Here is a 24,477-nt window from a genome sequence, read left to right on the forward strand (position 1 = left end):
TTTTTTTAGCAATAAATGCCACTCGTTAGAGTGAAAGGAACTAACAGAAGAATAAACACACACACACACACACACACACACACACACACACACAAACCTATTAAACACCTATAAAATATAGTGAATTCTACTATTTTCTATTATAGGATTACAATAAAAGAAAAAAAGAAAAATTAAACCTATTTTTATTTTTAAATTATTTTTCCCCAAAATAATTCTTTTCTTTTCTTTTCTATTCTTTTCAGACATGTATTTCTAGAAAGAAGCTAAATAATCCCATGTAAGGAATGTAAAGCTTGAAATGAGTAAAAGAGACAATTTTTTTTTTTTTTAAAAAAGGATGAATAATCTCCTAATTAAGATAATTAAGATTTTTTTTACTAAGATATAATTTTATTAAATAGAAAAGTAGTATATATTAAGTATATATTAAGTATAAGATTTTCCCATTACTTAAATTTATAGTTTAATAAAGCTTTAACATTGGAGACTCCTTTCATAAATGGTAAATAAACGTATAGGTATCTCCGGAGTCCGGAGTCGGGGTTCGATTCTTGCCTCCGCCATGTGTGTGAGGTTTGAATGTTCTCCCTTTGTTTCTTCAGGCTTTTCCTCTTGGGTTTGTCCATAGTGTGTGTGATCGTGTCCCTTCTGTAGTTATAAGTGCTACAGAAAATGTCTGGATCTTGATTTGCAGCTGCACAACTGTCAGTGCTGCCATTATTGCAAACTAATTAACACCTCCTGACCAATCGGATTTGAGAATCCGGTAACACCATGGAAAAACAGAATATGCGTTAATGAACGTTTTGCTCTCTAATGCGTCAGATATCCAGTAGGTGTGTGTACATGAGGATTAATAACCTTCAAAGGTGTCTTTTTGCTAAAGGATTAAAAAAAAAACACCGTTTGTCAGTCATCGCTTCTTTTCACACATATTTATTCCAGTAATTTTATTCCATTAATCCGCTTCTCAGAAAAATGTTCTTAAATCCGAGCCTGTGTCAAATTAATGCCTAAGAGCACATTCACACACACACACACACACACACACACACACACACACACACACACACACACACGAGGATTTCTAACACAGTGTCCAATTATGTAATTATTACACATATGTACAAATTAGTTTGTGTTCTTTCTTTATATTTTTATATTAAGCTGATTAATAAAATAAAAATGAGCCCTAATCCAAAAGGGTGTAAAATGGCGTATTAATGACATTTTCTTCTGGATTGTTCTCTTACTTGATGCTTGCATGATTGATTGGCTAATATGGTATTAACATGTCGATTTAAACTGAAATAATATCCACTCTGCTAATCATATTAAGAAGTGTTTGCACACACATGACAGGAATCCACACACACACACACACACTCCATTACTGCTGGTAAAAAAAAAAACCTTAATCCTACTAAACATATTTAAAACAACAAGTTAATGAATTCTGCTCAATCTTTTAATTCTGTAGCTCCGAGACTGGATAAAGAAAGACATCTTATAGCTTTTTTTTTTTTTTTTTTTTTAGAAAAGGGGATGACATGCATGTATCTGAGATGTTTTTACATCAGTTTTACAAACGGTGGGTTTTTTCAATTAGGAAAAAACATTTTCTTTTTTTTTTATCTGTTTGTTAGTTTATTCATTAGGGGGCCAAGCACTGACGATTATTTTGCTTCTTATATCTAAGGAAGCCCAGAAAATGCTTTGTAAGGATTTTATGAATTTTGACAGACTGATAGAAGACAAACGGGGGATAGTGATAGAGGACAGTGATACAGGACAGCGATGCAGGACAGCGATGCAGGACAGCGATGCAGGACAGCGATACAGGACAGAGATGCAGGACAGCGAAGCAGGACAGCGAAGCAGGACAGCGACGCAGGACAGCGACACAGGACAGAGACGCAGGACAGCGACGCAGGACAGAGACGCAGGACAGCGACGCAGGACAGAGACGCAGGACAGCGACGCAGGACAGCGAAGCAGGACAGCGACGCAGGACAGCGAAGCAGGACAGCGATGCAGGACAGCGAAGCAGGACAGCGATACAGGACAGCGATGCAGGACAGCGATGCAGGAAAGCGATACAGGAAAGCGATACAGGACGGCGATGCAGGAAAGCGATACAGGACAGCGATGCAGGACAGCGATGCAGGACAGCGAAGCAGGACAGCGATGCAGGACAGCGAAGCAGGACAGCGATGCAGGACAGCGAAGCAGGACAGCGATACAGGACAGCGATGCAGGACAGCGAAGCAGGACAGCGAAGCAGGACAGCGAAGCAGGACAGAGATGCAGGACAGCGATGCAGGAAAGCGATACAGGAAAGCGATACAGGACGGCGATGCAGGAAAGCGATACAGGACAGCGATGCAGGACAGCGATACAGGACAATGATACAGGAGAGCAATAGCAGACAGCCATAGAGGAGATTCATATTGAACAGTGATACAGGACAGCAATAGCAGACAGCGATACAGGACAGTGATAGCAGACAGCGATACAGGACAGCGATACAGGACAGCGATGCAGGACAGCGAAGCAGGACAGAGATGCGGGACAGCGATGCGGGACAGCGATGCAGGACAGCGATGCAGGACAGCGATGCAGGACAGCGAAGCAGGACAGCGATACAGGACAGCGATGCAGGACAGCGAAGCAGGACAGCGATACAGGACAGCGATGCAGGACAGTGATACAGGACAGCGATGCAGGACAGCGATGCAGGAAAGCGATACAGGACAGTGATACAGGAGAGCAATAGCAGACAGCCATAGAGGAGATTCATATTGAACAGTGATACAGGACAGCAATAGCAGACAGCGATACAGGACAGTGATAGCAGACAGCGATACAGGACAGCGATACAGCGAACAGCCGTTGCTCTGCCCTTGCACTCTGACCCCAACCTCCTTAGTTGGGGTATGTGAAGAAAAGAACTCCACTGTGCTGTAATGTATATGTGGCGATAATAAAGGCTTTCATGCCCCGTTCTATATAGGACAGTGATAGCTGACAGCAATACAGGACAGGGTTAACAGACAGCCATAGTGAACAGTGATACAGGACAGCGATAACAGACAGCCATAGTGAACAGTGATACAGGACAGCGATAACAGCCTGCCATAGTGAACAGTGATACAGCACAGCGATAACAGCCTGCCATAGTGAACAGTGATACAGGACAGCGATAACAGCCTGCCATAGTGAACAGTGATACAGGACAGCGATAACAGCCTGCCATAGTGAACAGTGATACAGCACAGCGATAACAGCCAGCCATAGTGAACAGTGATACAGCACAGCGATAACAGCCTGCCATAGTGAACAGTGATACAGGACAGTGATAACAGCCTGCCATAGTGAACAGTGATACAGGACAGCGATAACAGACAGCCATAGTGAACAGTGATACAGCACAGTGATAGCGGACAGCCTCCAATAGAATATCTGTATAAATGTCTACAATAGATAGAAACTATTCCACCGATTCTAGCTGACTCTTTGGAAAAACGCAAAGTTTATTCAATACCATGTTGGTTATATTAAACCTTTTAAAATCCTGACATTTTTTAATGTATTTTTCACTTAAATTTGAACCAGTCTGAACAATGCACTTCCTTTCCTATTTTGCCTGAAGAAATTTTCTAAAACTCTCCACACAAACTTCTCCGCTTGGGTGACTCCTAGATGCCAAACTCCAGGCTTCCTCAAACGTCGGCTCTGGAATAAGCATCCCGACGTTCCGGAAAATCTGCTCCATCTGAAACAGGAGAATAAAGTAAAATATATTAAAATGTAAATAAAATGTACATTTGTGAAAAGTAGTGAATTTCTAAAAAATATATATATATATATTAGAAATATTTTTAAATTGCAGAATTTATTTTTATTAGAAAAATCAAGCTATGAACATTTATTTAACCCAACAATGTTAGTACAATAATACATTCTTTATCATTTTATCAAACAATTTAATATCCCTAATAGCATCCCAAAGCTTTGCCATCATAACTAAATCCAGGATGTGTGAATTCAGATGAATGCTCAAATCCCGTTTCAACACATCTTCTCTAATTTGCATATTGAATATGATTGGTCCAGCAAATTTTGTGACATCACAGATTACTCATATGTAATGCATATAACCTCGTGAGTCTTATTTGCAGAAGGAATAAACAAATATGAGGTAACAAATTTCCAAACACAAATTTCTGTCTATGTTTAAATGTTTAAAGATGAATGAATCGTTTAAGAATTTTGAGATTATTTTTATTTATTTTGAAGTGTTGGTCCACCTCGTTCTTGGTGCGGGGACAGAAGAAATGTCTCTCGTTCACCCCTGACAGCGAGTACAACGTGGGAAAAAGCAGTTCATATGCCGTGCCTTCATCACCATAGTTTGTTCGGTCACTGATGCGTTTGATACGCGGGGCAGGCAAATCTGTACGTACCGACGGGATGCCGTACATCCGATTATCTGCAGAACACAAAGCAACGTAAATATCTGCATTGTTATAGCATTGAAATAGAAACACTGTTTGTGTGTGTGTGGTTTTTCATTAATATTATATTAATCGATTCAGTTTGAGGTCGGATGTTGGATGACCTGACTCACCGTTAGCAGCCAGGTCATCCACGATGGCGCAGATGGCAGAGGATGAGGTGAGGAAGCGCTCTGGCTCTGCTCGAGTTCTGCTCAATGTTTTGGGGGTCTTCAGAAAGCTCCCCACCTTTACAGGTTCCAGGTCTTCACACTTAGCCAGGATTTCAGTCCCAGCCTTTTTCTCAGTGTCGGCTTCCCGATCCGCGGCTCTCGTGCTGACAGCCGGGGCCGTGCTGGGTTTCTGCTCTGAAAGATTCGATTCAGTTCGATTTCAATTTATTTCTATAGCGCTTTTAACTATGGACATTGTCTCAAAGCAGCTTAACGGAACATAAGAAACATAATAAAAAAGGTTGAACATTATACAAAGACCAATATTATACAAAAAAATCAAGATTAATATCAGACTTCTATTTAAACGTGTTTGTATTTATCTCTAATGAACAAGCCTGAGGTGACTGAGATGACTGGGGTGAGGAAAAACTCCCTTAGATGGAAGAGGAAGAAACCTTGAGAGGAACCAGACTCATCCTCATTTGGGAGACACTGGAGGGTGTGATTATAAATGTATTACAACGTATTGATGAGGACGTTGAGGATGTTGTTGTCTTCAAAGACCACACAGTTAGCAACTGCAAAAATTGGAATGAAGCTTTAACGCTTATATTCTGCTCGGGTCAAGACAACCTTCATGGGCTTTTTTTTTTTTAATGAACAGTGTGAAATCTAACTAACATGATATCAATAATTTGATAATAATTAAAGGCTATTGGGGTTCAGTAATCAGCTCCACTAAAAAAAAAGAAAACAGTAAAATTATAGTTCTGTCATCTTGTAAAATGGTGTTCTGACTTTTAGTTTCTACTCAGAGACATTTTTAGGGAAAAATATTAGACATAATAATCCACTTTTTTCCTGTTCATTACTCCTGAGACTCCTTTTTATTTTATATGTCTCTGTGAGAGATCGACCATAAGGGGCGTGTCTCTCTGTGTGGTCACCTGACATGACTGTCAATGATAGGCTGCACAGTCTGGGTTAGAAAGAACTTCGTAGATCTTTGTACTATTCTGTGTTTTTTTTTTTTTTTTTTTTTTTTTTTACACCAGTTAGTGTTGTTATAGTCGGTTCTTCAAAACACAAAATTTTGCGTATCGTCGTCTGTAAATCGGACTATAATCGGACTCCAAAAATGAACCGTTTTATTTAACTAGAAATGCGACCTATTTACCGTTAAAATAGCTGATAATATATAAAAGTTCGTTAGTATTAATATGCAGTGTGGGTTAATTCCATCCCCAAATAGTGTATTATCCCCAAGTGTATTAGATTAGTAAAACACATTTATCTCACCTCCTGTCAAAATCTTTTGATCCGCTCGACTGATCGGCATTTTGTCCTTCCAGTTAAGGAAATTTGCAAATTCCAGGAAGTTAATTAGCCCGTCTTTATCAACGTCGCAGAAGTCCATAAGTTCATCCAGAACGTCAGCGCTGAGGTCCAGGTTAAACTCGTGGCACATGTCCCTTAGGTCCTCCTTATCGATATTTCCCCGGCCTTTCTACACTAGAACAAAATTGATTAGATTACCTAAAAAAAAAAAAACACTAATCATAGCAGTAAATTGCACTAAACGTAAACACTAATAAAGATGATTGATTAATAAGCAGCAGAATTGGGTTAAGCTTAAAGTGCAGTGTGAAGAGAATGCATTAAAAAAAAAGCTTTATCTACAAAAACGTTAATCAGAAAATAAAGCATTTGTGGTAGGTGGGAAGAGCTAGAGAAGCTAGGGATAGTTAGAGAAGCTAGTAACAACGGTAGTAATGAAATGAAGCTAGTTATTGATGGTTAGAATTGCTAACATTACAGCTGATAGCAAATTAAAGCTAATTAGTAACGTTTAGAAATGCTAACATTACATTTGATAGTAAATTGAAGCTAGTTTGTGATGGTTAGAAAATGCTAACAATCTGAGTGGGTTTCTATAGCATGATATATACTGGACTGGCAGATTATTAGGTAAACGTATGTGTTAGAAGCTCTGTGTTACCAGTGAAGATTTACTAATTAGCATATGACCTTATCGTAGTGTCTGAAAGCTTGAAGCAAAGAGGAGAAGTTGTGGTAGTTAGCCTTCTTCAGGTGCTGGCGTACAGCGTTGACCAGCGTGTGACGTCTGTCCTGTCCTTTCCTGTGCTCTGAAAGTGGTGTGGCGTACAGGACGTCTGCTGCACCTAGGTGAAGAAAAGTATCTATAAATCAATAAAGCCAATATAGGACAATATTTATATAAAAAAATAAAAAGTTAATAAAAAAAAAAAAGTTTTTATGTTCTTTAAAGTAAATGGTGATATCAAACCCATTTCTGCTCTCTGAGATGCCCCAAGTGCTTGTTCATAATCCGCTAATTTTATCTTCATCCACTAAAATTCTGTGTAAGTTTATCAAAGGAGGTTATCGACATCACACACTGAAAGCCAACAGAGTCCTGACTCACTTTATATCAGACTCGCAGCAATAAAATCATCCATTTGTTTATACCGAATGAAAAGTCCGTTTTCATTCTGCAAACAAAATAAAAATCCAGCGTACTTTGCTTTGTGTGTGTAACTCTATATAAAAAGGGTTTATACATAAAACATCGGTAAGGATTTCTTCACACAAAGATTTCTTCTTTACTCTTCAATGACACTTTTTTTTACTGTTCCTACTGTACATGTAACACCGCTATGCATTTTGTACTTGTGTACATCACCTTTTGCACGTTTCCAACAATATTCAATTTCTTTTTTCTTATTTTTAATAATTTTTATATATATACAGTACAGACCAAAAGTTTGGACACACCTTCTCATTCAAAGAGTTTTCTTTATTTTCATGACTATGAAAATTGTAGATTCACACTGAAGGCATCAAAACTATGAATTAACACAATTATATACGTACATAACAAAAAAGTGTGAAAAAAAATGACCCCAAACACACCTCCAGGCTGTGTAAGGGCTATTTGACCATGAAGGAGAGTGATGGGGTGCTGCACCAGATGACCTGGCCTCCACAGTCACCGGACCTGAACCCGATCGAGACGGTTTGGGGTGAGCTGGACCGCAGAGTGAAGGCAAAAGGGCCAACAAGTGCTAAGCATCTCTGGGAACTCCTTCAAGACTGTTGGAAGACCATTTCAGGTGACGACCTCTTGAAGCTCATCAAGAGAATGCCAAGAGTGTGCAAAGCAGTAATCAAAGCAAAAGGTGGCTACTTTGAAGAACCTAGAATATGACATATGTTCAGTTGTTTCACACTTTTTTGTTATGAACTAAATGTTCTCTTTGAATGAGAAAGTGTGTCCAAACTTTTGGTAATATATATATATATATATATATTTAACCCTATATACACAAACTTGAATGAATGGATAATAAGTATGATGTCTATTTCATTAAGAAGGTATAAAACAGTGTGCTTTTACAGGAAGGTAATCAAGTTCACTGTAGTAATAGTAACATCACATCATACCTCATCAAACCACCCGGTCAACCATTATTAACATTTTTTAGTTGTTATTATTTTCCTACAAAACCACAGCCTTAAGTACTGCCAAGATGAATCCTTTAAACTTAACACAAGTTCTGTTTATATTACCGAAGCTGTCAGTAGGCAGCAGCGCTCCGAAAGTGTGATCAGCCGGAACAGTCAAGGTGTCTGCGATCCTAAAACAGATCGATACACATTAATGTTTGCCTGCTTGATGATAATGTATCCAGGAGATCCAGCGATTAGGACTTACGGGTCACGCACTTTGCCAATCTGAGACTGTGTCCTCTCTCTGAAGTCGTCGCATCGCTTCGAGACAAATTTTGCGCTGTGGTTCCTTCAGTACGAAGAAAAAACTGAGAATAACCTTTATAGACTTATCAGTAATAAATACTACCCATTTTCTACTATTATTATTGTGTAAATCTAATTTGTCATGATTATTATATCCTTTACAGCAAATCTGTAAAATATGCACAATTTGCGCCTTCTAGCTAATCAGTCGAGACGCTGTTCCTTCTTTCATACTGGTTCTATGATGCAAACAAGTAACAGAAACCCCAGAAGAACGCTTACTATATCCGATGCTTTTTAACCAGGTTGTAGTCTTTAAACAGGAATCTTCTGCATTTACAAAATCAAGATCATGGACATAGCTTGCTTTGTAGCATTTTGCTTTTAAACGCAGACTCAGATAAAAGATTCAAAGTACAAGAAAAAAAAGATGGAAACCCCATAGGGTTAATGCGTTCGGCTACCGAATCGTTTTCGGCGATTAAAATTGATTTATCATTGATCTATTATAATCTTTTATTATCTATTTCAGTGATTTAAATAGATTTACAGTACTTGTTAGCTACATTAGCTTCATAGCTCCAGTGCTACAAAAGATGCTCTATATCTATATCTCTGTATCTAATCTAATAAAATCCTCCACAGACCACTAGGTGGAACTCTGAATTTTTTCAGACTTGTAGTCTGGTTCAATCCCTTTATTAATTGTGCTCCCCTGGTTTGTATTTTCCTATTAGTTACCCATTTGATTTCCATGTGTTCCCTGTTTAGTTGTTAGAGCATTATATGTTATATGTTAATAGCTTTAGTTTTCATGGTTAAGACCTTGATTGTCCTGGTTTTTTAATTCCTTCCCAAGATCAGGCTTACGTTTGTTCATCACAGAGCCACTGGAGAGATTTTCTTGTATTGTGTCCATCACTGCGATGTGGAGTGACCACACCAAACATACTGTCCTTTCTGTAGCTCCTCAAGTCATACTTCCTGTTCACACACTCACCTGACGAGAAATAACGTTAGTTGCTTTTACCATTGCACGTATGATGACATAGTTGTACACTGCTGGTTCTTACCAACGAAGTAGGACTTGTGTGATCGTAGGTATCTCTCGTGTCCGGCAAGCGCTTCTTGTTCTACCTGCTGTGCTGTTTTGGGTGGATTGATGACCTCACCAGCATTAAAAGCTGCCCAAAAAAATCAATAATACTAACTTTAATTCATCTGTGATGAGGTTAGTCCTCCCTCAGTGGACGCACCAAAAAAGTGGTCAAAAACAATAGATCTTATTTAAAAAAAATAATAATAATAACAACACAATTTTCTATAAGAAAAACGCACACACTTGAGTTTGAGATTTTGTAAGGAAAAGATAAACTTCTTAAATATCTTAATTCACCTATTTATACCTTGCACTAAAAGTACGTACTCTTTTTGTGACGAAAAAGTACATACTTTTGAGTCTGTAGTAATATACTGGCACATCCAGTGTGAACACGCCATGTAATGAAAGAGAACGTTGTTGCCTAGTTACGCACAATGTCGGTGTAAACAATCTCTTGTTGCAGTTTAGCTTTTCTTCTTTCATTCCTACTGTAGTTTATTTACTGTTGCTTTGCTATTAGCTGAAATGTCCAGGGATACAGACTTGAAAAATCTAACAGAAATACTAGACCATTCCTTAGTAGTAGACTATTGGAATACACGGTACTCGGAAAGTGTAAACTATGCTATTAATGAATGGCTGCATTCATATATATCGTTTGATCAGGATGATACTTTCATCCAAAGCAACTATCCATCCGAGACAGATGATAACAGAGCAGTTTATGGTTTGTTGAGTAGAACCCTTAATCGTCAACCACTGTAGTTTGGGAGTCTCTCAATATCTCAATCACTGATCATTAATCATTAAGCCGCCACTTTTCTGTACCAAATGTACCAGATTCTCAAACAAATCTTAGAGGCTTGGCTTGTGAGATTACCCCTAACTCTTACAGGTTTCTATTGGATAGCCACTGGCCCATAATGGATGCAGTAAAAATGTAACGAATACCAAGAACGATAATCTGATTCAAATGTAGATCTTACAATAAGGTAATTTAAGACCAAAAGTTGTTTTTTCAGGATGAAGACCATCCGGAAGCATAGAACCCTTAACATGGGACTTTCCAAATGGAGCTTTATGTCTGCTGCTGTAAATGGCCTCCTGAATTTCTCGCAGCCTTTCCTGGTAGCAGGTTTTCGGTGGTGGGTTGATCAAAGGTCCAGCCTAATAGAAAAAAACAAAAACAAACCAAAAATACATTCAGAAACAAAATCATTCTCCGAGCTATCGCTCATCATTGTGGATGAGCACCTCTCACCCTCTAAACCACATGCTTGTTGGATTGAGGAGTACTTTTAGCTAGAGACTAATCCCCCCCACCCCACCCGGTGCAACAGTGAACTTTACAGAAGGTCTTTTGTGCCCACCACAGTAAGACTGTATAATGAATCCCTCTTGTGCAGAGGCACCAAATTCTAGTGAACTAGATAGTCACACTCATCCCATTACAAGGACAATTCATGCATAATCTGCATCTGATTATATACAGTATGGGGGCATATTGTGTATTTGTGAATGAATCTGTTTTTTTTTTTTTGTGTATATTTTGCATAGTTTTGTACAGTGTAATTTTTTGTGTCTACCTGTATCTACTGTATCTACTTTATTTCTATAACTTTATCCTTTGTATGTACTGTACGGCGTTGTTTGGCTACCTATTAAATGTAACTCAAAAGACAAAAAGAATTTTCATTAATTCAGTATTAACATGATTATGGAATGTAGGGATATTTACATCTATAGACGGCTGTGTGCTTATTCCATGCACCAAACTGCTGGCAATATCTGGGTCGTTTGCTTTCCCGAAGAACACACGGCTTGTTCCTGGCTCTGGATGTGTACTGTTGAGAAACTTCTTGACCACTGGGGGCGTCTCAGGCTATGGAGAAGCAGAAGTTTAGGAGTCTTTAAGGATCTTAACCAGGTCTGAGTCATCTTAAAGACAAACTTATTAGAGCACGCATGCCTTAGAGTGCTGAGACGTCCCCTGAGACAATACAGAAACATTTCATAAGCGTATGTGTTGTAGCCTCTCAACCGAGAAACATCTACTGCAACAGGTCTACTGAATACTGGGAATTTGCCATGTTTATACACTGTGGTTATTCACACTGATGATATCGTGAGATCTGACATCTGGAGATTGAAACCTCTAAACATGACAATGCCAGGAAGAAACTTCAGAGACATAGCAGCAAATATCTGTTTACTCTGTGAGTAGGTTACAAATGAAAATAGAGCTCGGAGGGATTTGTGACCAAATTCTGGTAATTGAATCTTAATATAGATATTATTTACCACCAGAACAAATGAGTGCTGAAATGTCTTCATGCCTCACTTCGACACATTCAGTATGATCCTATAAAATTCATATAAATAATGACAATAAATTCCTATAAAATGTATATAAATAAGAATGATTATAAATTCCTATACAATTTATATAAATAAGAATGATAATAAATTCCTATAAAATTCATATAAATAAAAAAATAAATTCCTATAAAATTTATATAAATAAAAAAAATTAATTCCTATAAAATTTATATAAATAATAATGACAATAAATTCCTATACAATTTATATAAATAACAATGATAATAAATTCCTAAAGAATTACTAAAAATAATAATGATAATAAATTCCTATAAAATGCATATAAATAATAATAAAAATAAATTCCTATAAATAATAATAACAATAAATTCATATAGAAATCATATACATTCCTATAAAATTCCTATGAATAATAATTATAATAAATCCCTATCAAATTCCTATAAATAATAATGACAATAAATTCATATAAAATGTATATAAAATCCAAAAAAAAAAAAAAAAATTTGTAAACAACAATTCATTTAAATTTCCCACATGATTACTTGAATCAATAACACTGTCAGGAGCATCTGTGTACAAATTTATGTTTATATTATTATTAAACAGACCTTTTTTTTTTTTTGGCTTACTTACATTTTTCATATCACACTTTAGCACTTGTGGTTCATTTACTGATCAAACGCCATCTGTATAACATTTAATCTATAAAACCACACAGCAAATCATCTATTTGGAAGCTGTAACTCACCCTTGAGGATATTTCCTGCAGACATGCCTGTGCCCTGTCTCCTTGTGGTAGAACTTTCCCTGCCTTTTCCAAAGAACAAATATGTATTAGTCACATGGAAATTTAATTTCTTAATAGTATTTAATTACTTTAATAATAAATTACCGCTCTAATATTTGGGAAAGTGTCTCTGCGTCTACAGACGCTCGTTGTCCTGTCAAAAACACTCATCTTTCGCGTGTCGAGCTGAATAACGCTAACGTTATTATTTTTGACCCTGAATGTTTACATGCTGTTGTTTAGCAACGGAATTTGGCAGCGCATTTCCGCCACCTATTTCTACAGAGCACGCCCAACTCATGAATATTAATAACGAAGCATGAATATTAATTAGAATGTTCATAGAACTTGAAATGGGATTTGCTGGGGGTCGTTGCTAAGGCAACCCGGCTCAGGTCAATCAATTATGAAAGCAACCACTTTGTCACTCATATTTCTGTCAACCTTTTGTTCCTATGTTGTGAAAAACATTTTACATTTTTTAAAAAGTTCACGTTTGCTGGTATAATTAACATTGCCTGTCTTCTGTGAAGGCTTTCAACTAGATTTCGGAGCATGGTTTAAGGGATTGTGGTCATTTATTGTCCACAATTATCCACAATATTGTCGTTTAGAGGATCGTGGTCAGAACATGACAACTGAATAAGGAGATTAGAGCGGCTAAGGAGACCTATGATAAATGGTTAGAAGGTTCCATTCACCACATCAATTCTGATAATCTCTTTACACAACCTTTAACACCTCCAGTAACCCCCCCCCCTTTTTTGCGCTCCAGATCAGCGAAGATGATGTGCACCAGGTCTTCAGAAAGAACAAGAGAAGAAAGGCACCAGGCCCAGATGGTGTGACACCAACCTGTCTGAAAACCTATTGTTGTACATACAATTTATTAATTTTTCCAATTTATATTTTAACTTTTTATCTAGGAAGCATATGACGCTAAAACAAGCTCCTTGTATGTGCACGAATTCTGATTTATCCAACTAGTGTGGTCAGACTAGTGAGGTCAGACACTAACGTTCAGATGGGATGAGGTCAGGGATCTGTACAGGACACTTGAGTTCTTTAACTCCCAACTATGGAAATCCAAACCATGAAGCTTGCTTTGTGCACATGTGCATTTTGATGCTGGATGAGAGTTTGGGTCTTGTACTGTAACACTAGTGAAGGGAAATAAACAGCGGTCAGGCCTGTGGTAGACTAGTGGTTAAGGTGTTGGGCTACCAATCAAAGAAGGTTGTGAGATGGATCCCAGGTCCACCAAGCTGCCACTGTTGGGCCCCTGAGCAAGGCCCTTAACCCTCAATTGCTCATCTGTATAAAAATGAGATAATGTAAGTTGCTTCTGCCAAATGCTGTAAATATAATGTAAAATGTACAGAATGCAAAGATATTTTGTACAATTCTGTGCTTCTAACCATTTCTGCTTGTCGATCAGGTGAACAGATTTTGTGTATATTATCAATAGATAATGATTATATTGAGTGTTATATAGATTGTATCGTCTATTAATAAAAGTTGTTGACCAATAAAAAAAAAATAGCCCAGAAGTCTGCGTTCCGATTGGTTCACGACCTGGTTACGTCATCGCATGTCAGTTCCAGTCACCCGATCTGTCAGGCAGATCTGCGGGGGAAGTTGCGCAAAAAAAAAAAAAAAATAGAAAAAACGAGGAAGGAATTTAACTCTTGTTTTCTGCTTCTCGATTTTCTCTTAAAGCTCGACTGAAACACGCTTCTGCTCTTTTTTTTATAACCCAGAAACCAGGTATTTCACGCGGTGAGCTCTTCTGTGTCTGTGGTGTCATATAATTTTTTTTAGCTTCATCATTGCTCAGCTCGCAGCTTTCGCTTTTTACTAGCTAGCCGGTGGCAGGTTAGCATTATTAGCATTGTTAGCATTTTTAGCATTGTTAGCATGTCGTCGCCTGAAAAAGAAATCGAGGCCTGTCGCGTATTGTCTCTCGTTACTTTATTTAATTACAGATGTGAATTACTCTCATTACTTTAATTAATTCCAGATGTGAATTGTTGTTAAATTTATAACGCGTATATCGGCCATATTTGTCGTCAGGAAACATACGCAGCTAGCGACGATGCTAACTCGGTTTCGCTAGCTAGCAAAGGTTACAGACTTGTTTCTGCGACGTTCTGGTTTGTTTGAAATATAAACATGTGTGTATGCGAATACAGACGCGTAATACTTATATCAAAGTCTGTTTATTTGTTGACACGTCGAACAAAGTTAGTTAGCTTGCCACCTTGTTGGCTAGTATTGCTAGTATTGCTAGCCTGCCTCTGTGATGACAGTGAAAACAAACGCTGGCCTGAAGAAAACAAGGGTGTGCGAACTCTGTTGTGATCCACATGATGTGAATAAACTCACATATGCGTTTGGTTTCTATATATATCGTTAATTACTTTAATAAAAAAAGATATACCTTGTCATATCAGGGGTATATTTGTTAGTTCATTTATTACCTAATCACACGCCACAGTTTCAACATAAATCTGCCAGGAGTGATTATTTCAAGTTCACGTGATTTACACCTTCTAAAAAAAGCCAAGAAAGGATTCGTTATAGCTATATATGTATATATATATATATATATATATATATATATATATATATATGTATATGTATGTGTGTGTGTGTGTGTGTATTAATAGCTATTGTGTTACGGAAATGTCACGTATTATGGCATGTATTTAAAATGAGATAACTTAAGCAGTGTTGTCAGGTTAGCTAAAGCTCAAGAAGTCACGAACTGATTTGCATATTATTTGTGACGTAATGATTATTTTGCATATTAAACTGTGAGGAAGAATAAGAATAGAGATCAGTACAGAAAATGATATGAAGTTGGTTATATACACCAAATAGTCAAGTCCATTATTTATATATTCATAATTGCTGGCAAGAATGTAGACAAAATGAAATATTGGTAGTGAGAAGTCAGGAAACGGATATAAATGGCATGGATTCGGATGGAATGAGGTAGTGTTGATATTTATAAACATCATCATGAAGAGAGTTTAAAATGAAGCAGAAATACACATGGTGGACAAACGACTATGATCGATGATAGTGTTATAAGCACTATATGAGCAGAAACACACTTTACCGACCTTGTGCCACTAAATTTGCTACTAGTCACCAAATTTAGTGACAAGGTCACCAAGTTGCCAGCACTGAACCCATGTGATGTTGCTGGTGTATTAAATGATGCAGATATGTATGTGTAATATAATCACTATTAGGAATATCCATGGTTTATTTTTATTTTTAAGCTGTTATTAATCAGTAATTGAGGCTCTGACACGTTGGTCACAAATGGTCAAAATATAGAGGATCTACCAGTTTATCTAGCACCAATTACTATTAATATCCAAAGTGCTGGAACATTGCCAGTTTATTAGGTTATATCCAGCTTGTACGTCTGAGCCAGGTATGCACCATTTTGATTTTTATCAGCTTTATGCATTGGCTAAAACTGACCCAACTGTCCACTTAGCAACCAGGTCGACTGTTCAAGCTGGAGCGTGATTATCCTTGGGGATCAGAAAATATGATGCGCTTTAACAATGGCGTTAAAAAATCTTAAGTCATATGTAATAAATAACCGAAATGTATACACAAATATATAGTTTTACTAAAATATTCAAAAGTGTACTTTTGGTTTAAAGAAAAAGCAAACAATTAAATGTTTGTACAGTAATCTACTATTTAACAAGGGAAAGGAGCGCAAATAAAACAGCGAGAGCAGATATGGGTTTGAACAGTTATTCCGTGACTAACAACGAGTCACACATCTGTAGTAATTAAAAAAAGAAAAAACAATTACGATTAATGTATCTTATAAAGTAAATTCTGGAGGAACAGATGCACTTGTGTATGTTATTAAGATAGCAGTGTTATGTGAAGCACGATTGAAAAAATGTATGCAAAGGAAATAGAATTCAAGGAAATTATTATAAACTGTACTTTTTCCCCTCTTTCTTTTTCCAGAGTTGAACAAATCCAACTCAAGTCCATAACAGGTGAGTGGTGACTGGGTCATGGCAGGAAGAGGCGGTGCTACAAGACCTAACGGGCCGAACGCAGCCAACAACAAAATCTGTCAGTTCAAACTGGTGCTGCTGGGCGAGTCCGCGGTCGGCAAGTCCAGCCTGGTGCTGCGCTTTGTCAAAGGCCAGTTCCATGAGTTTCAGGAGAGCACGATAGGAGGTAAGAGCACTCCTGCATGAGAAATGAGGAAGTAACACTTTGGTTTAGAATCGGTTTCACAGTGGTCAACCCTTCCACAAAGAATGCTTGGTTTCTGTCTCCCGAAAGGCGCTCAGACTAAACAAAAAAGACAGACGGACAGATAGGCGCCTGCTCACCTCTCACATCAGCTATACAGACATGCGTGAGAGGTGCTGTTCCCAACTGTTCCCAACACTACTAATCCTCATGATCTGACCGAGAACCAGTTAACCATTATCCTGTTGTTACCATCAGGTCTCATTACACATAAATTGACACAGAGTGAAAATCACTGCTTCCTTTTTCCTTTTCCATTTCCCGTTGTAAGTGTATTGTTTTCTTTTCCCCCCTACAGATGACACACTTTCAACTTTAAATGCTGAAAAGATATTAGTTATTTTTCGAGAAGTCAGGAACCAATGATAGTAAAAAGACACTTAATTTTGCTTACAGATCAACATAATCGCTCATCATTTTCCCATTGAGCTTTTCTTTTTTTATAAGTTATGCCAATCTGGTACAAACTGGGTGCTGTACATTCGAATCGATTCCTTCTCCTTATTTCGCCTTAGTCCGTGTCATATAAACAAGCGAGAAGACGGCAATCACGCTCTGAAACGGCTCAAAACAACCGAACTGTGGCTATGCGACCAGGAGTTAGCTATGGCTGTTTGATTGCAGTGAGAAAACGATTCAACTCTAATCAACATGACTGCAGGAAGTGGAGCAAACATTCTGTGTATTTTGGGTTGCAGCATTTATTTTTTTTTTGGTAAATGCAACTTGCAAAACTGAGCCAATGTACAGAGCAGCAGTGCTATGTACAGTATTTTCCGCACCATAAGGCGCACCGGATTATAAGGTGCAGTCTCAATTACGGGGTCTATTTCTGTGCTTAACCCATACATAAGGCGCATGCTAAAACATACGGTTTACAAAAAAAGGTAACGGAAGCAAAACAGTGAGTTTAGTTGAACTTTATTCTACTATTTAACAACACACACATTTTTTTAATCAGTCTTCTCCCACAAATCCATCAAAGTCCTTATCTACTGTGTCTTCTTAACTTGGCGCAGTACATTTTCTTGCTTCCTCCACTTCCGAACCATAGATACATTGATGTTGAATACTTTCGCAGCTGCTCTATTCTCATTTACTACCGCGTAACTGATAGCCTGTAGATTGAATTGTGCCTCGTAAGCATCTGATTTTTATTGGCAGATGGCAGACCAACTTAAGGTACATTTACCGCCACCTACTGGACTGGAGTGTGGAGCGCATAATGGTTAGGAAGTATATTGTTATTGTATATTAAAATATTGTTTTGGAACATTCCGGTAGTATACGTACCGGAGGCGTGCCGGAGGTAAGCGTACGTACTGTACGTATTACGTAATATTCTCTGATCGGTTTATCGCTGCCAGCATACGTAGTGTATGTATTACGTCCCTGTGTCAGCGGGAAACGGTCGGACAGTCAATCAAGCCGAGCGCTTACCAAAGTCGCACAACAACATTTGTACAGATTTTTGGAACTCGGTGCACACACGAGGCGCAACGGATTATTAGGCGCACGGCCGATTTTTGAGAAAATTTAAGTCTTTTAGGTGCGTCTTATAGTGCGTAAAATACTGTAAATGTATTGTATTGGCATATATATTGGCTTTATTCAGCAAGTTTAATAGGTTATAACATTGTTATAAAACATTCAGTAATTTATTTAACAATGTCCTGACTCTTTATTCTGTATGCTTGAGTGCTTTTTTTTATGTTCACTAGGCAATCAATTGTTTACCTGTTTCTATCGCATCGCTGTGTTTCTGACTAATTAATGAGTTCTTAGGATATAACTCACCCCTTTGCTCTCACACCGTGTAATTACATTCGTATGATTGTGTTCGTCGTGAAACTTTTCCAAATCAAGTAGCTAACAAAAAAAGGCACAATTAACATCGAGCTATAATTTCATGCTAAAACGTCGTTCTAATCTGTGACACACAGCCGAACTTCCAGTCAGAAAATGCACGCCTGACAAAAGTTTTTCATCATACTGCCGTTTCACACGTGAAACCCATGTTCTGTGTAATTATAGATTACTGGGGTTACAATAAGTACAGGTTATGGTGTGAGTGAAGGCCAACACCATGAAGTAAATATTTATAAGAAAACAGAGAATGCTGTGTGGCCTCTAGGTGCTCATTTACTGGGAAAACAGCCACCGGAACCTGACTCCACCTCTTTGTTTGTTTGTTTGTCTCCCCCTTTCCTCACACAGCGGCCTTCCTGACTCAGACGGTATGTTTGGATGACACGACGGTGAAGTTTGAGATCTGGGACACAGCCGGTCAGGAGCGCTATCACAGTTTGGCTCCGATGTATTACAGAGGAGCTCAGGCAGCCATAGTGGTGTATGACATCACAAACGAAGTGAGTCGGTGCTCAAAATGACGCCAAGGTTGCGTTTTTCATCACACGCTTGCCTTATAAGTGACTGGCTCTAAGCCAGGGGAACAAAGTGCACTCAAGAATGCATAAATAATGGACAGTAATGCAGTATATTTGTCCAGGAGATGCTATCTCATGTATTTTCTCTTCCTTTTTTTTTTTCTTTTGCAGGAATCATTTGCACGTGCAAAGAATTGGGTTAAAGAGCTCCAGAGGCAAGCCAGTCCTAATATTGTAATAGCTCTGGCTGGAAACAAAGCAGATCTTGCCAACAAGAGAGCACTGGACTTCCAGGTTTGTCCTTTTTTCTTTCTTTTTTTTTTTCTTTTTAAGGTAGAGTTTATCTTTTTTATATCATAAAATATAGACAATCTTTAAAAAGAGTGGTTGTTTCTCCATAGCTGACTCACTACACAGTTAACACACTATCAGTACACGGCCGTCGCCGTGGTTCTGTTTTTTTTTGACGATTATCGTGATGTACAGAACATTAAGGATGAATCTGTAATCAAAACCATTGCTTTGTTTAGTTCATGTCTTATTCTCCGTGTCTGCAGGATGCACAGTCTTATGCAGACGACAACAGTTTGCTTTTCATGGAAACGTCAGCAAAGACGTCGATGAACGTAAACGAGATTTTTATGGCTATCGGTACGTATTTTGTAGGGTTTCAGCAAACGCTTGTAATTTAATTAAGGACTAATGCACTCGCTGGTGTGCTGTTGTGGGTAAATAATTAAGGATGGGGTGATGGGATGCATAGTGGCCTGATGTGAGCTTCGGTTCTTATTACCAACCCCAACATTCATTATTCTTATAACATCATCAAGTGATTTAAGCCACAGCAATTTTATCATACAAAGACGTAATATTTTAAACCAAAAAAAAACAGCTTCCTGTTATCACTCCCATTGTGGCAGCTATAGTCATAGTTTTTTTTTCTTGTTTAAAGTCAAGACAAAAAAAAAAAACCCCTGCAAGTCATATTTCTGGGGGAAAAAACAGAATACACAAACCTTCCTGTTGTGAACGACATTGAGCTCATTTCCACTGATGATTTTTGATAACTGCTTAGCTACAAGAAGATCCAATACTATAACAAAGACAAAAAACATCCCACACCAAACATGTCTGGTTTATTACATTAAGCTGCACAGGATAAACCTTTTCTACATTTTTTTTTTTCTTTTTAATTACAGCAAAGAAGCTCCCCAAGAACGAGCAACAGGCAGCCGGAACGAACACATTCCGAAATCGAGGAGTGGACCTGGCAGAGACAGCACAGCCTGCCAAAGGGCCGTGCTGCAGCAACTAACCACCAAACGCACACATTCTCACCTCCCAACTAACTCTGCATCACTTCTGACTTCTGGAAATGGGGCGCATCCTTCCATACCTCGCTCCCTGGAACTGCTAAAGACTCTGTATAGCTCTGTTTCTAATACCTTTTTTTTTTTTTTTTGGGTTTGTTTTTTTTTTTTTCTTTTCTTCATTTTTTTAAGCAAATATAAGTACTTCAGTATAATGGATGCATGTATCACTACAAAGCCTAAATACACATTTTTAACTTAACACGGGAAAAGTTAACTAGGTTGAATGAGAGCGGAAGAAAGAGAGCTTGGTTGTGTGTGCGTGTGTGTGAGAGAGTGTGGGTGGGTGTATGTGTTGTATAGTGTAGTATTAAGGATGTGGAGGCACAGTAATGCGTCCCGAACGGGTTCGGTGGCTGTCGGATGCTCGTATATGCAGCCAAGTCAAGCTGTACATGCAGCTTTCATTGCGTTTGAGTGCCATAAAAACGAAGTCGTCAATCAGCTATGGAGGTCTGACCAAGAACAACCTGATCCTAAACAAAAGATGCTACCTAAACGATCGCCATTATATAAGTACATTTTCTAGAGAGAAGCTTTTTTTTTTTTTTTTTTTTTTTTTGCGCCTGCATGTTTTGACTGTTAAGCTGGTAAAATTATTCTCATGTTAAAAAAAAAAGTCACTCATTAACTAGGACAGCATCCAGGAGTTTAGGAATCACCCCCCCCCCCCCCCAAGACTCTAGCCGACTTTCAGCTGAATTTCATCTGATACGATATCAGTCCCGTAAAAGAATCCGACTGATACAAAACGAGGGCAAATGTAAACCTCTGCATATCCAAGCTCTTTGTCGTGTAGCTGTCGGAGAACGATCACCCGTCTACCTACGCATTCCTCCTCGAATCTAAGAATACTCTCTGTCCTTGTCTTTTCCTGGAGGTTATTAAAGTATTGCTGGCTGATGGCCTCAGTGAATCGGTTTCTGTCCTGGATGGACATCTCAGTCTTATCCTCAGACCTGATTTGACCAATGGCTGTGTCTTCTGAGGGAAAAGAATTAACCAAGGTTGGCTATTGCATTTCTGTCCCGCTGTATGGACTTACTGTCGACCGAGTTAACTGTCGGTGTTACATACGTTAACACTAAAGAGCAGTAGATAAAAGACTCCATTCTCTCCAAGCTCCAGTCGCTCTCATAAACGTCACCAATAATTCTACATAGTGCATGGCTGATGCATTATTGTGATGCAGTGTAGTACAGCTGCGGAAACTAAAGCTTCGAAAAGACTCTGATTCATCTTTGGAATATATTCCGATCATCGAAGGCATTAATGCCCAGTAGTAGAAAAATTTCAGGGTATCAAGGTAGAAACCCAATATATCTGCTATCTCCGTCTTAAATACTACTATATGAACTGTTTGCCATGATGGACAGTATGTATGCACTCTTTTTTTTTTTTTTTTTGTACAGTTCCCTTTAAATAAGATATTTCACAAATTGGCCAAATAATGTTTCGATGGTTGTCATTTTTTCGCCTTGTATGTAGTGTTATTAACAAATCAACTTGACATTTAACCCAATGGTGTGTCTAGTGCTTCTTTAGAGATGCTAAATGTTTTATTTGTTTTTGTTTTTTTCCTATCGAGATACTATCAAGTTGCACAAAATATGAGTCGTATTTTTTAAATAAGTCATTATGAGATGATGCCTGCCTGGTGTCTTTGCAGTGAAATGGACCACAATGGGCTTGATTAGCAATACTGCTAAATCGCGGCAGGCAGCTGAGGTAAATAATTAGCAGCCGTCTGAGAGCCGAAAAAAGATTGAGTGATGTAACAGCATTAACACTGAGGGACTGATTGCTTTTTAATGTCCAGGTACTAGTTAATGTTTCCAATAAAGGGGGTGAATTGTATACGGTTTGTGGTGTGAATATTTCATTCAGATCACATTATCACTCAGTTTGTGTGGTTATTTTAGTAGTAAAGTTCAGTGCTGTTGCAGAGAATTGGGAATTCTGTTTGAGACACAGCTGCCAGATTTTGATGGAGTTGTTCACTGTTCAAGTTTAGTCTTATCGGTCTTTCTAAATAACTTGGATCTAGCTTTTCTGTTACATTCTGCAAACCCTTGCCTTTTCGTTCTGGTGGTCTAGAGACCATCTTAAATCTTTGAACAGGTGTCTGGTCCCTTGTAACTCCTGCTAAAACAGTTCCTCTTAAGGCCTCTGAAGATAAGGCTCTGGAGGCATGGTTTCTCATTTGGAGACACGGTTGTTGGGCACGGTGTTAACGGGCCACTTGAGTCAAGGCTCCTGAGGAATGGATTCTACCTTTAGAAATGCAGCTGTATGGCAAATGGACCACATATCAATGGAGGCCAGGCTCTGGAGGGGTGGTTTCACACATTGTAGGGCACAGGGATCACAGGCCATTGAAGGCTAGGTTCTGGAGGAGTGGTGTCTAAAGTGGAGATGCCATTGTAGGTCATAGGGATCACAGGCCATTGGAGGCCAGGCTCTGGAGGGAATGGATGTCCTTGTAGAATCCATGGTACCTTATCCGAATATGCCTCATTGTGGTCCTCAGAAAAGCCACCATCAATTCATGCAGCTTCTTGGAAGTAGCTAAAGCTCCAGCTGCTGCCTGGTGTCCTCTCCAATTTCATCCGTGATCTTTGAGTTGAGAATGTGGAAAACCACGCTTATTTAAGCATGGAACCCCAGCTCACTTGACTTTAGGGACAACAAAAGACTAGAGCTGTTCCAGCTGAACAGGACGTTCCCTGGTCATGGTTTCTGAAGCAGCCTTGCCAGGAAATATATAAACCATTTTAAAGAAATTGGACCCTTTTCCCCCCTTTGCGGTTCTCTGTCATGACCAAGGCATTTTCCGGTAACGTTTTTTCACTTCTCTGCCATCACAGTCTGCTGTGCCATCACGGCATGCCTGAACATATTTTGACACATTTTTCAAAGTGTTCAGATTGGAGAGGAAGGCTTGAGGCATCTATCACCTTGGGCAAGACTTTCAGTGCCTTTTACCCAGAACTGAAGTTAATCTCTTTCAGGTTCCTCTTCCAGAGAATAGATAGCATACATACAGTATTTCTGATCTTTACTATGAACTCGAGGGTGGGAAAAGTGGAATATGTATCAAAGCATGTGACACAATCCCTACTAAAGTACATTAGAAATAGTTCAGAAATCAAGTCAAGCCAAGAACTGGTTCAGCAAAACAAAGAGGCTGCTATCAGCCTTCAGCAAAGCCACCATTCATTTCAGACTTCAACAGGCCTGTGGTTAGTACGTACCATGTTTTCCTTCTGCTTTTGAAGTCCTCAAGTGGCACTTGGATGGATGTTGGCTGTGTACTCACCTCCCCTTAACAACCGGTCTCCTTAGCAACTATGAGAAATATGGGAAGTGTGACAAAATCTTTGCAGCTGGTTAACCAAAGTCGGCCAAAATCCAGCAGTGCAGACAGATCGAACCCTCTGAGTGCTTTTAGGCATGACTTAGTATGAAATGCAATATTTTTGATGTATTTGCACATCATTATCCAAAACATGCAAAAAAAATCCTACAATTTCTACGAATACAAAAAAAAAAAAAAAAGAATAGCAGTCACACGAGTGTAGTTTAGATTTGTTGTATTCCTGCTTGTTGCCCACTAGATGGCAGCACTTGACTTTATGTAGATTTTATAAAGGCACCGTGCACACTGGTTCAGTCCATGAGATTTGTTAGTTTTAGGAGTTTTTTTTAACTGACAATCCTGTGCATGATTT

The 24,477-nt window shown here is 38.5% G+C and overlaps 2 protein-coding genes across 3 annotated transcripts; one reads left to right on the plus strand and one right to left on the minus strand.

The window, feature by feature from the left end:
* Positions 1-2,705: 2,705 nt before the first annotated feature.
* Positions 2,706-13,000, minus strand: efhb (EF-hand domain family, member B). The gene is made up of 13 exons (XM_027157682.2): positions 12,790-13,000; positions 12,646-12,708; positions 11,293-11,436; positions 10,541-10,721; positions 9,526-9,636; positions 9,323-9,452; positions 8,412-8,495; positions 8,267-8,334; positions 6,704-6,858; positions 5,975-6,182; positions 4,634-4,867; positions 4,314-4,495; positions 2,706-3,778 (listed from the first exon to the last, which is right to left on the minus strand). The coding sequence occupies exons 1-13, from the start codon at positions 12,853-12,855 to the stop codon at positions 3,641-3,643; spliced, it is 1,764 nt and encodes a 587-aa protein (XP_027013483.2). The 5' UTR covers positions 12,856-13,000; the 3' UTR covers positions 2,706-3,640.
* A 1,291-nt stretch (positions 13,001-14,291) lies between these two features.
* rab5ab (RAB5A, member RAS oncogene family, b) lies at positions 14,292-22,603 on the plus strand. 2 transcript variants are annotated; one of them, XM_047808439.1, is made up of 6 exons: positions 14,292-14,451; positions 16,693-16,911; positions 19,207-19,358; positions 19,548-19,670; positions 19,934-20,027; positions 20,576-22,603. In XM_047808439.1, exons 2-6 carry the CDS (start codon positions 16,743-16,745, stop codon positions 20,689-20,691), a joined length of 654 nt encoding a protein of 217 aa, XP_047664395.1. In that variant the 5' UTR covers positions 14,292-14,451; positions 16,693-16,742; the 3' UTR covers positions 20,692-22,603. The 2 variants fall into 2 exon arrangements, with proteins under 2 accessions (XP_047664395.1, XP_027013484.2); XM_027157683.2 differs by having other exon boundaries at positions 14,299-14,463.
* Positions 22,604-24,477: the final 1,874 nt, after the last annotated feature.

Source organism: Tachysurus fulvidraco, chromosome 25 (assembly GCF_022655615.1).
Source record: "Tachysurus fulvidraco isolate hzauxx_2018 chromosome 25, HZAU_PFXX_2.0, whole genome shotgun sequence".
In the NCBI taxonomy this organism is placed as follows: Eukaryota; Metazoa; Chordata; class Actinopteri; order Siluriformes; family Bagridae; genus Tachysurus; species Tachysurus fulvidraco.